The sequence below is a fragment of the Solanum pennellii genome, chromosome 3 (assembly GCF_001406875.1).
Source record: "Solanum pennellii chromosome 3, SPENNV200".
NCBI classification, from domain to species: domain Eukaryota; kingdom Viridiplantae; phylum Streptophyta; class Magnoliopsida; order Solanales; family Solanaceae; genus Solanum; species Solanum pennellii.
The window spans coordinates 2,006,365-2,020,279 of record NC_028639.1 but is presented as its reverse complement, the minus strand read 5'-3'; the positions used below and the strand labels follow the sequence as shown (position 1 = coordinate 2,020,279).

General features: G+C 29.7%; 1 protein-coding gene across 3 annotated transcripts; it reads left to right on the top strand.

The window, feature by feature from the left end:
* The first annotated feature begins 8,769 nt into the window (after positions 1–8,769).
* Positions 8,770–13,915, top strand: LOC107014951 (RNA polymerase sigma factor sigE, chloroplastic/mitochondrial). 3 transcript variants are annotated; one of them, XM_015215083.2, is made up of 7 exons: positions 8,770–8,926; positions 9,563–10,132; positions 10,220–10,323; positions 10,457–10,603; positions 11,044–11,280; positions 11,625–11,888; positions 13,464–13,915. In XM_015215083.2, the coding sequence occupies exons 2-7, from the start codon at positions 9,619–9,621 to the stop codon at positions 13,659–13,661; spliced, it is 1,464 nt and encodes a 487-aa protein (XP_015070569.1). In that variant the 5' UTR covers positions 8,770–8,926; positions 9,563–9,618; the 3' UTR covers positions 13,662–13,915. The 3 variants fall into 3 exon arrangements, with proteins under 3 accessions (XP_015070569.1, XP_015070568.1, XP_027771486.1); XM_015215082.2 differs by having other exon boundaries at positions 9,563–10,323; XM_027915685.1 differs by lacking the exon at positions 11,044–11,280 and having other exon boundaries at positions 9,563–10,323.

Genomic DNA, 13,915 nt, shown 5'->3' with positions numbered 1-13,915 from the left:
AAAGATAATTTTACTAATTCACCCTTTAAAAACTTCTTGAAAATTTTACCAGCAAATGTGAAAACTTTCAAAAACTTATAAATTTCTTATGTCAAAGTTTTGATATGTACATAAAATATATTATACTAAAAAATTCACTTAATTATATAACGAATTTACTCAAAATTTAATAAGTTATCATTTGTAACATTCATGCCAAATACATAAGCAGATCCCTAAATTTGTTGGGGTTTTTTTCTCAGGTACCTCAACTACGTCATTTTCCTATTGAATCATTGAATCTCCATAATTTGTTTCGTGTAAACAAACACCGTTGTCTGATGTGGAACCAGATCTGTGAGGGGTATTGATAGAGGATACATATGTTGTTCTACAACTCATTAGTTCAATTGATAGTGAAAATGTTCAAGAATAAGTGTGTTTTACTTAAATCATTTTAACACATTAGAAAACAAATGAGGCTAACACGGTTTGTCTTCATTCATTTAATCAAAATTATTACAATTCGAACACAATTGAAGGCATTTACAATAGAAAAGCCGATCAAAATCAACCAACAGTGTTTTAAAGGAACAAATTCTGTGTGGTTCAATGATCAATAGAAAAATAACATAGTTGAAATACCTGAGAGAAAAAACCCAACAAATTTAGGGATCTGTTTATGTATTTAGCCTAAAATTCAGAATCCATAAGTACTCAACATGCATGGGCGTTACGTTCTTTTTTACTTTAATTAGTTATAATATAATGTTTCATCATAAAATTTAGTAAAGTAGTAATATTTTAACAGAAACATTACTACATACTCAACAGTCAACAGTACATCTCATTTTTGTTTTTGTTTTTTTTTGTAGGCATTGACCATTCAAGGTATATTTTTGACTATTGACTCTACTTTGAGTTAGATCTCCAATTTTATTTTATTTTATTTTAATGAGTAGACTGAAAAAAGAAAAAAATATATTTACAGGTTGTGCTCTTTTAATTTAATTTTTAAGAAAACAGGACCAACTAGCTATTTATAATAAGAAAAAAAAAATATCCATGTGATGTCTTCCTATGAGTAAAAATTTACCCCCAATGGTAGTACATTATGTCTTTTAAGCACTATAATTAATTTCGAAATAATTTATTTTCAATCAACAAAAATTTACAAACGTAATAATATAGATAGATTATTAAAAAAATATACATATCTAACCTATACGCAAATACAATACTCAAGCTATTTATTTTCCCTTTTTTTCTTCTACTAGTTTTGACTCATAGTTCAATTTTATTTGACTTAAAAATTTGCTTTGAATAACTTTAAATTAAGTTGCTAAACATTGTCCCAAAACTTGCGCTAGTCAAAGATAACCTTATATTAATATAAAAAAAATTTACAATCTTTGATCCTTAAGTAGTAAATGAGCTAATTAATTCATTTCATTTCATTAGACATTATAAAAAAATAATTATATAATGAAATTTAAGCGCTTTACTTTTAAATTTTTCGAATATAAATTTGAATTAATTGAATAAACCTCGTAGGAGAAAAAAGATAAACTAGAATATTTAAATGGTTATTTACGTATATTAATTAGTCACATTCTTAATTATTGCTTAGGTCTTTAATCCGTCTTTACTTAATTTCGAGTAGTCAAAAGCCATTCACTTAAGAATATAATTGACGTTGAATAGCATTCACTAATTAAGACTCAATAGTGTGCTTATTAATTATGCACATTCTTAATTATTGCTATATTCTTCTTTAATTAATTTTGAGTAGTCAAAAAACCATTAACTTAAGAATATAATTTACGTTGAATATGCCATTCACTAATTAAGACTCAATAATTCTAATTGAAAAAATGTATCTGCATGTCTACTCCAAGTTTACTAGTAATAGAACTATATATATGTCATAAAAACATTAATATTATATTAACTATTTGAAAAATGTACTTAGGTTAACAAAGTTAAAACATGGTACGTTTGAGTACTCTATGAGTAATTGTGTTCTTGTCTCTAGATTAAATGCCATATATGATTGTTATATCACTATAATGATCATATTAATTAATGTTTTATCGTAAGTCTTTGAAAAATAACTAAAAGAATTTATAATCAATAACATCAAAGATAAAATGTGCAATAAATTGATATATCAAAAGTGATAAAGTAAATTTATTTTTTTAAAAATATAATACATAAATATTTTAATTAAAATAGACAGATAAAAACAAACGAGAGTACTAAAATGGAAAACAAAAGGCTTGCGGTTATGGGACAAAGTAGGTTCTATAGGTAAAGACATGAAAATAGTTATCCTATTATATATGTCGAACAATAAATTTATTTCAACATTATAATATTATTTAATGAGATAAATAATAATTATTATTATATAATTAATTAGTTTTTAAAAACTAGAATACAAGATAAAATAATTTTATATTTTGTCTTTTAATTTTAATTTATTGCTTTTTATCATTTTTCATTATATACCACAAAAATGAATCTGATAAATAAAATTATTTACACTATGTTCGGATTATTGTTATCCATTGTATTGTATTGTATTGTATTGTTACTAGACTTACAATGTTCGCTTTGATTGTTACTTAAAATGTATTGTATTGTATTGTTAAATTTCGTTGTATCGTAACAATGAAAACCCCTATTTTATGGAACAACCAATTTTGTGTGTTCCCATTATTTTTTAATTTCTTTTTCCAATTATATATTTACATAATATTTTAAAATACTAGTTTACTTATCTTAATTATTTAAATCTAGTCAAACCTCCTATCCTATAATAATTAAGATATTTTAGTAAATTTATAAAATACAATAAAGTACGATACCATCAAACCAAACAATTAAAATGTTATTAAACAATAACAAACAATACAATCTAGCCAAACATTGTATCTACCATACAATATAGTACAATAGAGTGCAATACAATATAATACATTATGAGACAATGGGTAACAATGATCAAAACAAAGTGTTAGAGCTTGTTTGGCTCAGCTTAAAAGCTGGTCAAACTGACTTAAAATCTGATTTTTGACTTATTTAGCTGTTTGACAATACTCAAAATAACTTATTTTAAGTTAAAAAAAAACTTTTTTAAGCCAAAAGTTAAAAGCTGGGGTAGGGGTGCTTTTTTTTTTTAGCTTATAAGCTGTTTTAAGTTGACCACATTTTTACCTTTTTGCCCTTAATATTTTTATACAATCTCCAAATTACCCACATAACCCTAACATCTCTTTCTTCCATTTTTCCATTTTCACGTGTGGATGATAGACAATTACTATTACTAATGAATTTTAATAAAATAAATCTTAAATCTTTCAAGTGATCTATTCAAATTATATATTATTAAAATGTAAAATAAGTTGCACATATAACTTAAATAAAAATTTATATTCCTCTTATAAATAATTTGTGATAATAAAGAAATATGTGTATGATAGACAATTATTATTACCTATGGATGAAACTTAAATAAAATCTTAAATCGTTCTTTGATCTATTCAAATTATATATTTTTAAAATCTATAATTAGTTTATATTCCTCTTATAAATAATTTGTGATGAGAAAGAAATATGAGAATAATAGCAAAATATAATTATTTATGGCTGTAAAATATAAATTAATTAACTTTTATTATGTTAACAACTTTAAAGGGTATTTCAGACATTTTGATTAAAAAGGCTGTTTATCAGCACTTATTTGTCAAACACATCAACAACTTTTTTTTTAACTTCAGCACTTTTATCCAAACGCATAACTGCTTATTTTAAAAATAAGTTTCAGCACTTTCAAAAGTAATTTTTTAAAGCTGCTTTTATTAAGCTCATCCAAACGGGCCCTTAGTACGTGGACATGACAATTGATCGGGAATAGCATTGTTTGCCGACAAAAATGACTTTTAGTGACACTATATATATATATATATATATATATATATATATTAACAAAAGTATTAAAATATTTATTCACATTAAGTTATTAAATTAAATATCGCTATAAGTTTTAGAGACATTTATAAAAAATATTAATTACTATTACAAATACATATTTAATGACAACACATAAATTAATTGTACGTTCACCTGATTTAACTTGATTATCTAATGGTAAAAACAATCTTGGTAACCCAATTTCAAAGCTATAATTTGTGCACATTCATAATAATTAATAAAATCTGTCAAGTGCTATACGTGTAATTAAGAAGTTTTACTTTTCCTATTAAAAAAAACATTTGATATACTATAATGACTTTTTCTAACTTATAATAGTTGCAATTAACGCCCTTTCGTGTTCTTTTGTAAATACAGCGTATTTAAAATGACTATAACTTCGTGTTATGTTAGTTTTTCAATTAAAAAAAAATCAAATTTATACACCATTAAGAATTATAAAAAAGGGAAAATGCACAAGTACCCCCTCAATCTATGCCCGAAATTCCAGAGACACACTTATACTATACTAAGGTCCTATTACCCCCATGAACTTATTTTATAAGTAATTTTCTACCCCTTTTTAGCCTACGTGGCACTAGTTTGAAAAAAAAAAGTCAACCATCGTTGGGTCCACAAGATAGTGCCACGTAGGCTAAAAAGGGGTAAAAATTATTAATAAAATAAGTTTAGGGAGGTAATATGACCTTAGTATAGTATAAGTGTGTCTCTGAGATTTCGGGCATAGGTTGAGGGGGTACTTGGGCATTATCCCTATAAAAAATATAGAGCACTTTTTTCATTCATTTTTTCTCCATTAATGGACCCACACGTCCTTCAAAAAAGTAGAAAAAATAAGTAAATTGTTAATTATATCCTCCCAAGTTGGTACATGATGAGAAAAAATATAGGTTCAAAGAATGGTTAAACCAAAACGATATTATAAAAGGATGGTATATGATAATTGGTTCTAGTGAATAAATAAAATAAAGTCCACATATGTTCCACTCGTAAAGTAATATTTCCATCTGTTAATTTACGTGATACTTTTTATTAGATACAAAGTTTAAGTCATAGCAAAAATTTTAAAAAGGGCACATTAATTTTTCTTAAAATCAAAAGGGTAAAATCGTTCCTGACAAAGCGATTTCGTCTGACACTAAGAATAACAACACTTTTAAAAAAAAAATTCTTAACCAATATCGCTGTTATAGCAGCGATTTAACTTTAACAAAATTCTTTTTTAGAAAAACGCTGCTATAGCAGCGATTTTAAAAGAATTATTTTTTTTCCAGAAAATCGTTGAAAAGGCAGCGATTTTTACTTTTTTGTCAAAAGAAAATCGCTCCTGACGAAGCGATTTTGCCCTTTTCGTATTTTTTTAAATGTGTTGTTTTGATTTTTTGAAATAAAAAGAATCGCCCTTTTGGCTCCGAACTCTTTTTATCAGACTGACTTTAATGTTTATTTTTAATTGATTTTTCTTCACAATAAAGTATAAAGTGAGATTTACTAACTCTAAATCAGATGATATTAAATAATTATCAAATAAAAAAAGTGATACTTCTTTTAAGACAGACAAAAAAATAAAGAATATCGCGTAATTGAGATCGAGAGGGAAGATGGAGTATTGATAATTCAATATGACCCGCTCAAGTAATTACGCGTTTTGAGACTTCGATAGTGCGTTTTGAATTGTAAAATATTTAGCCGTGCAAGAAAAACTGAATTTTTAACAATATATATACATCTCTTTCATTTCTTATATTTTGTTGAAGAAGAAAATGGGGATTCAATTGACCTGGTCCTTTCAATTCAGCACATTTTTCAGTTGTTCTATCATGCATAAGTTCGATTGTTTATAAGGATAAAAATAATTATTTGACGAGTAAAAATTAAAAATTAATCCATTTAAAAGATAAACAGTGTAATTAAATAGAGAAATAAGAGTGTTAATTTCATCGAATAGTTCTGAACATTCTATTTAACTCACAGTCAATATTAATAAATTTCAGGTAAAACTCCTTCTCCTCAATTTTTAATTGCTCATTTGTGCACTAAGAAACACTAAATTAATTCTAAGTTAATATTTGGTCTTGTAGTTTGCATATACATAAATTACATATATTTGTCCTGAGTTTCAAGAATACACTAATTTAAAGTTAAAATTTTAGTTGAATATATAATTTGGATGTTAGAAGTTGTATTTTCTTAAATATAAATTTCATCACGAGCAAAACATAGTTTATAAATAAGATATTAAGATATCCTAATGCACAACATTAACAAATCACACATCTTTATGCTCTTCTTATATATAAATGATTGTGATTAATAACTTTTATTATAATATACATAATTTTACAAAAGATGTACCGGTCAAATAAATTAACAACCGTGATTGTAATTAGATATTCTTTAATATATAATCATCTCACTTTGTATGTATAATATCATTGCGTAGAACATAAGTCTTCTTTTTAAAACTTTTTAAAAGAAAATTATAGATCTCGTTACAAAATATAAACTTATGAATTAAATTTTATTTATTTATTTTTAGAAAAGTTGAAATCCTACTTTTTTGTAGGATATCAAATTTGAAAAATAACATGTATTACATCAATTTTATTTTTATATTTATAAAAATCCTTGCAAAACATAAAGTTGCACCATTACAATTATTTCGAAAGTAGGTAATAAATTACATTCGTCCAATGGATATAATCATTTTACATACTGAACTTGATGCATAGATGACTTAACATATGAGGGTTTAAGCTTAAATGTCTTTTAAGTTCAGTCATCTATGCTAATTTCAAAGAGGTACAACATCAAACATATGTAGTTTGGCTTTGGCATGATACACAATATAATATGTCAAACGAAATTTTGTTAAAGAATGATATAAGTCCCACATCGATGGTTAATGAGATGAATGGATTCCTTATAAGGCTTGTACAATCCTCCTCTTTTTGAGCTAGCTTTTGGGGTGTGAGTTAGGTCTAAGACCTAATTTCAATAAATTTTAGGTAATATACGATGTACAACATATGCAAAAATTAATCTTGGAAATGTCATTGTGATAATGTATCATTTCTTTTAGTATATATATACACACACAATATATACATGATATACAAGATACTCACACACGCATATATATACATGATATACAAGAGATTCTCACACACACACATGACACACCCTCAAAATGAATTATTTTCTTGTCTAAATTTATACGACTTACTTTCTTTTTAGTCAATTCCAAAATGATACATTTCTTAAACTTATCTGTGTCAAGTCTAAATAACGCATAATTGGGACGGAAAAAATGAGCTTGATTAGGAGCATGAAAACAAGACAAGAGCTTATGTTAGAAGTTATCATGAGTGCTTATAGAACAATTCGATTATTTTGCGTTTAATAGTTAAGATTATCAGTGGTTGATGTTTTAAATATACTATATATATATTTAGCCTTACTAATAAGATATCAGTTAATTCGAAACTTAAAATTATTAACAAATTGCAGAGGCCGATCCAGTATTAAGCGTTTGTAGGTTCTAATTTTCTTTTCGCTTCTGTATCATTGAGGTGTCGATCAATTTTGTTAGAGATTTACAAGTTATTGTACTTAATTTTCTTGTACAAATATATGGTGTATAAGAAAAGCTACTGGCTATGAGGGGGTTCAAAATCTGAGAAGTAAACATACGAACTAGTGAAAAAGAGTTTGACATCTATTATACATATCTTAAAAATAATTTTAATCATATATAAATAGTGATATTTTTCGCAGATGAACCCCTTCATTATATGCTGCCTCCGCTCCTGACTATTGAATTCGTCTGAACCACGAACTTCTACCTAGCTCCGCCTCCAAATTCAAACTATTATAAATGGATTTATCGGTTAATCAAGAAATCAACTAACAAAAATGCATGCAAAGTGACGGTTGAAATTGGCCCTATTTGGTTCACATCAACAGATTCAAATCAAATGGATTTATTTATTTATTAGTATTATACTAAGCCATGTGCATATAAGTACATTCATCATTCAACAATATGGGAACCTTTCCAATATTCAAAGGGCATGAAAATTTCCAATGTTCAAATTGGCCCTCTTTGAAAAAGACTTGATTCTAAAAGTTTTATGATTTATCTCAAGAGTTTTTACATTTTACCGTTTCTAACTTTCTAAACTACGTACTAATATATGCTATTGGTTAATCCAATAACCCACTACTAATAAACAAGTAAATTTATCTTATAGAGAATATTTTCATAGATAAAAAAAATTATACATATTTTCTTTTAAACATAATAAATCAAACACTATATAAAACTAATTTTAATACATCTTACTAAACGACGTTATAATTCAAATAATACTAGTAATGGTCAAGATTCACCAGCTGTGAATATTATGAGGTAGACAATTAATAAAACCCTTTTTTAAACATAAATTAGAAAAATATATTAGTAATTCAAATGGCACACAATAAGCAACGTAAGATTCTCCACACCACTTCATCAATGGGTCCCACTAAACATTTTTTTTATAAACAAGAAAAAAATAATACGTCGTGTCATTAACCACATCCATATACACTCTAAAAATATCTCTCCTTCCACTCTCAACATGCCACGTATGCTCTTTCACCACTGTCCACGTCATCACTTTCTACACTTGTATCCACGTGGATCAAAAATTCTGACCGTCGATCTTTTAAACTACAAATCCTAACCGTTGGATAGTCGGAGAAAAGAGCTTGTGGACACCGAAATTTGTTATTTAGAAAAATATATTTTCTTATTAACTACCCACACACACTTTATGAGCCTCTCAACTTTCCACTGCGATCATTTTTATTTTTATTTTGTTGAGAAAAAATAAAAAAAATTCTGCTCTGATCAGTTTCGCTACAGGAATCTTCGTCGTCGCCGGGATCAATTAAAACTCCGTTTCAGGTGCGATATATTGTTTTCTGATTTATGAGTGCTGTAATTGCGTAAGTTTGTTAAATAGTTTTGATTTTACCTCCTTCCGGCGTCGTTGTTGTTGTTTGGTTTTGAGTTAAGAGATTAGTTTCCGATTTGATTGAACGGGGCATCTTCAATTTCATAGTATTCCGATCTTTTGTAGGTTGGAAAATGAGAAAATAGAATTTATTTTAGAAAAATAAGATGATTGTGATTGTATAGTAGTGTGATTCTCGAAATTGAACTTGATTATGATATTCAGTTAACATAATCTCAGAATTGCAAACATTCATCGTGTCATGTAGGATGCATGTGTTCACTTGTTCAACTTTATGCGAGTGTAAGAAGTGTACTCGTGCACATCTAAAGTTAGAAAGTATAGATGCCAGCTGAAGCCAAGTTAAATGACGCATTCATTTATCATGCCTTTTTTTGCAAATAGCTGCGGAATTCTCAACTAATGAACTTTGATACTCTATGTTGATTGTTCATACTGAAGCTTCTTCAAGAAACAAACAGAAAAAAAAAGAAAATAGTACATGCCCTAGAGAATTTCCTTTTTTGTCTTTCGTTTGAGTTAAATCTATTATACATATTATAATGCATGTATATTGGATTCGACAGGGGGAATAGTGAAGCTTTTCCGAACATTGAGTAAAATTTTGATAACACAACTTGGCATGGGAGTTGTGACTGTTTCAAGCTCTGCATCTCGAAGTCCATTAGGATTGAGCTCAAGGTTTTCGGCTCGTTTATGTCCGCTTAAAAGGCCAGTAATTGTATCGTTTAAAAAAGATAAAACGAAGAATACAACTTTAGTTTCACCTAAGGAGTCCATATCCTTGCCTATTGAAACATCTAAAGAAAATGAAAAAAGGTCAAGACGAGTAACTAAGCGTACTGAGAGAGTGCATGCTGTTACAATCGAAGCCCCTCCAAGTACGTTAGAATTAGACTACAGTGAAGCTGCTGCCAAACTTGAAAGTATCTACAAGCGCAGTCTGGAAACTGCTAGCCCCAATACAGAAGTTAAGGATCATTTGGTGAAGAGAAGGCCAAGGACGAGGAAGAGGATTGTAGAAAGTGACGAGGAAGCGAAGAAAGAAGTTGTTGATAATGTGGTCAAGAATCGTAGAAAGAAGTCAAAGAGGTTGAATCTTGACCAGAGGATTGCTCTACTAAAGAATAAAGAAGGTAAAATGCTTGCTTCATCCGAAAGAAGAAAACTTAAAGAGGACACCGAAGATGAAAAAATTGATAAGCTTGTCAGAGAATATTCAGGTGCTACCGACTTAGCGAGCTTAGACTGGAAGAAAATGAAGATCCCTCCAGTGCTTCCATCATCTGAGCATACGTGGCTCTTCAAGTTGATGCAACCTATGAAGGTACAAACAATTTATTGTTAACTGGAAAAAGTGTAAATGTGAAAGGAAGTTTGTGGATTGCATGTGTTTATCATTGGATTTTAGTGTTGCTATTGTTTTAATTTACGATTGAGAGTCAATTGTTGTTATTTAGGCAATCCTTCAAGTTAAAGAAAACTTGCAAAATGATTTGGGGAGAGAACCAACTGATGGTGAAGTGGCTGAGGCAACAAATATAGATGCCTCTGAACTACGGAAAAAGCTGGAAGCTGGTCGAGCTGCTAGAAATAAGCTGATTAAGGTACTTTCTTTCTTTTACTTGTAAGACCTTCTTGCTGTGCACCTTAGAAGTTCAATTTATGCCTCAAGCAAAAGTAAACTTGTTTCTAGTTTTATAATCTGCGTCAAGCGATCCTGATGTGATCTGTTTTAGTTTATTATATCATTGAAACTGGTCAATCTTCCCATGCACTGCTTACAAACAGTAATATGTGCAAGTTATGCATGTTATAAAGCACACTTAATTATCTTCTGTATTTTCTTTTGAGTGTCTTGTATACTTGAAATTCTGAAATATTGATCTCGAGCCTATGACCCTGAGAGGGGAAATGAAGCCAACAATGCTAGTGTAACTTGAAATACCCCACGCTCTTCCTGTCATCTAATTTTTGTATGCATCCAGATGTTAGATGAGTTTTAGCTTTTTAAATAACTCACCTTTGCAGTCTTGTTTGTTTGCAGCACAATCTACGTCTTGTTTTGTTTGTGATGAACAAATATTTTCAAGATTTTGCAAATGCGTCAAGATTCCAAGACCTCTGTCAGGCAGGAGTTAAGGGTCTAATCACAGCTATTGACCGATTTGAACCTAATAGGAAATTTAGGCTATCAACATATGGTCTTTTTTGGATAAGGCATGCCATAATACGTTCTATGACAACCTCAAGCTTCACCAAAGTTCCGTTCGGGCTTGAATCTGTATGTTTTCTTTCTTCTATCAGCCAGTGTTCTTCATTTCACTGTTCACCCATCAAAGAACCAATTTCTTCACTGTCTGTGGAAGCCAAGCAATTGCTTCATTTGGTGAAAAGAAAAAATGTTCTCTATTTATGAGACAATTTCACTTGGTAAATAAAATCGTTTCTTGGCTTCCAACTAAAGGAATTTGTATTAGATTAAAATGGAAAATCCTTTAAGTAGCTGTAATTTCTTTTGTGAGTCCGTTAGGAGTATTCTTCTCTTCAAGGAAATTTCTGGGACATATGCTCGTAATTAGCAAATAGTCAGTGCAAAAAAAATTGATATTCTTTTTTTTGATTCAGATCAGAGTGGAAATCCAGAAGGCCAAGTTGGAGTTGCTGTTTGAGCTCCAGAGGATACCAACAGATGATGAAATAATTAAAAGAGTTGGATTTTCCCCTGAGAGATACCATGAAGTGATGAAAGTATCTAAACCTATCTTCTCTCTCCACGCCAGAAACAAGACAACCCAAGAAGAACTCATCAATGGAATAACTGACGTAGATGGCGTTGATGGGGATAAGAGGAAGCAGCCAGCTCTACTCAGGCTTGCTCTTGATGATGTGGTAATGTGTTTTCCTCTTTGCCTCTATATTTGGTTTTGAAATTGCTTCTCTGGTTAAGAGCTTTGCTTCTTATTGAAATAGTGCGACCATACCTCTGGATATGGTACCTTTCAAATTTCATAACACTTTAAATATGGTTATTGGCTTATTGTCTAGAGCTATGAAGGGTATATTTAAAGGATACACCCAAATTTAAAGCATATAAATAATAGAATTGCAATTAAATAGTGTAATGATGTATCCCTACTTAGAGTTGTCAGATGAAATAATTCATGTTGAGAATTTATCAAACGACGAAACCCATAAATGTCTTTGTAATGAGATCATTATGGAACTTAGAAAAAGACAGAGTGAGGAAGGAAAAAAAAACTTAGGTTCCACGTAGTCTGTAGTGTTCCTAGTTGAAGAAAAAACACAAGTTCCTTCATGGTAAGAGCTCCATTAAGCTAAATGTGGAAGACAATCCATAAAACTGTGGTGAAACAATGGAGCGACATCTAGAGGCTCGGTATTCTGGAAAGAGACATTAAATTGAAATGAGGATATTATTTATTTATAACTATTGGAACATACAGAGATAAAGTGAACAATGACTTAACCAAAATATTACTATACTTTATATCACTTCCATCGTTGTCCAAATTATGGCATCTTCTCATTTAATGTTGAAAATGATATCAGAAGAGTAATTTTGGAAGAATGCACAATCTTATAAGTTGTATCAGTTTTGCTTTTGACGCCATGAAAATTGACAATTTTCTCAAAATAACATTTGAATATCCTCGGTGACTGAATATATATCTTCAACACTCGAAAACACATAATTTTGTTCTTATTTATAATATAAAGTGACAGATTTTCTTTTTAGGAGATCTTGGTTGTCTAACTTGCACATATATGGGGAAAAGGAAAACTGTAAGAGTGAAGTAATATCACTTGCCTGATTTATGAAATATCACATATTTATTTATGGTTATAAAATTAGAGAGATTCATCACTTTTTATATTATGGAGTAATAATTATGAACACTGGTTTGTGAATATTTGGGCAAGAAAGTTTATTGAGATCTAAAAACACGAACAGAAGTTGTCAAATAGGGAGGTTTGAGTTATAACACATTGTTTAGCCCAAGCATGTCAAACCCATCCTACCCCAAGTAGACTTTGGGCGGGGGTGGATAAGGTTTTTTTTTATTGAGTTCGCCCATCTTGACCCTCTCAAATTCAGCCTAAACTGTCCATTTTCCATCCCTGGGATTATCTAAGCTTTGGTGATAAAAGCCTATCATTGAAACTGGCATCTCTTTTGTCGGAGGCCTTCATATGAAGTCATCTGGCTTTCAAAGCAGAGAATCAGATGGTAATATCACTTGAAAGATTAGCAATGGAAACTTGTGGCATTGAAAGGACAGTATGATTGTATGAGTAGATTTGCTGAGCTAATCTTGAATCTTAAGATATGTGTTGCTGTAAATGAAAATCATTTCAAGTTTATAAGTTTCAGTTTGTTAAATTATGAGGCGTTCAGGATTTCTGAATCATTAATTTTACATCATCATGTTTCTCCGTTGACAGCTTGATTCTCTTAAGCCCAAGGAGAGTCTAGTAATCAGACAAAGATATGGACTTGATGGCAAAGGTGATAGAACATTGGGAGAAATTGCGGGTAACCTAAATATTTCGAGAGAGATGGTACGGAAGCATGAAGTGAAGGCTCTCATGAAGCTCAAGCATCCAACTCGAGTGGATTATGTTCGCCGGTACATATTCTAAACAAATCAACACCATTTGATCATTGTATTGGACAAAATATATACCCCTTCATACTGTATAGTATATAGTAGCTGCGTGTACACTAATCATTTCTACCACTATAGTTGTAATTACATACTCTTTCACTAGACTCCAAAACCAAAATCTTTTAGTACACACCTTGTAAACAACTTATATTATTTTTCTTTTTCTCCTTTAACAGACCAGTTTGAATCAACTGATCTGTATATTTACAACATCGCCTTTCATGTTGA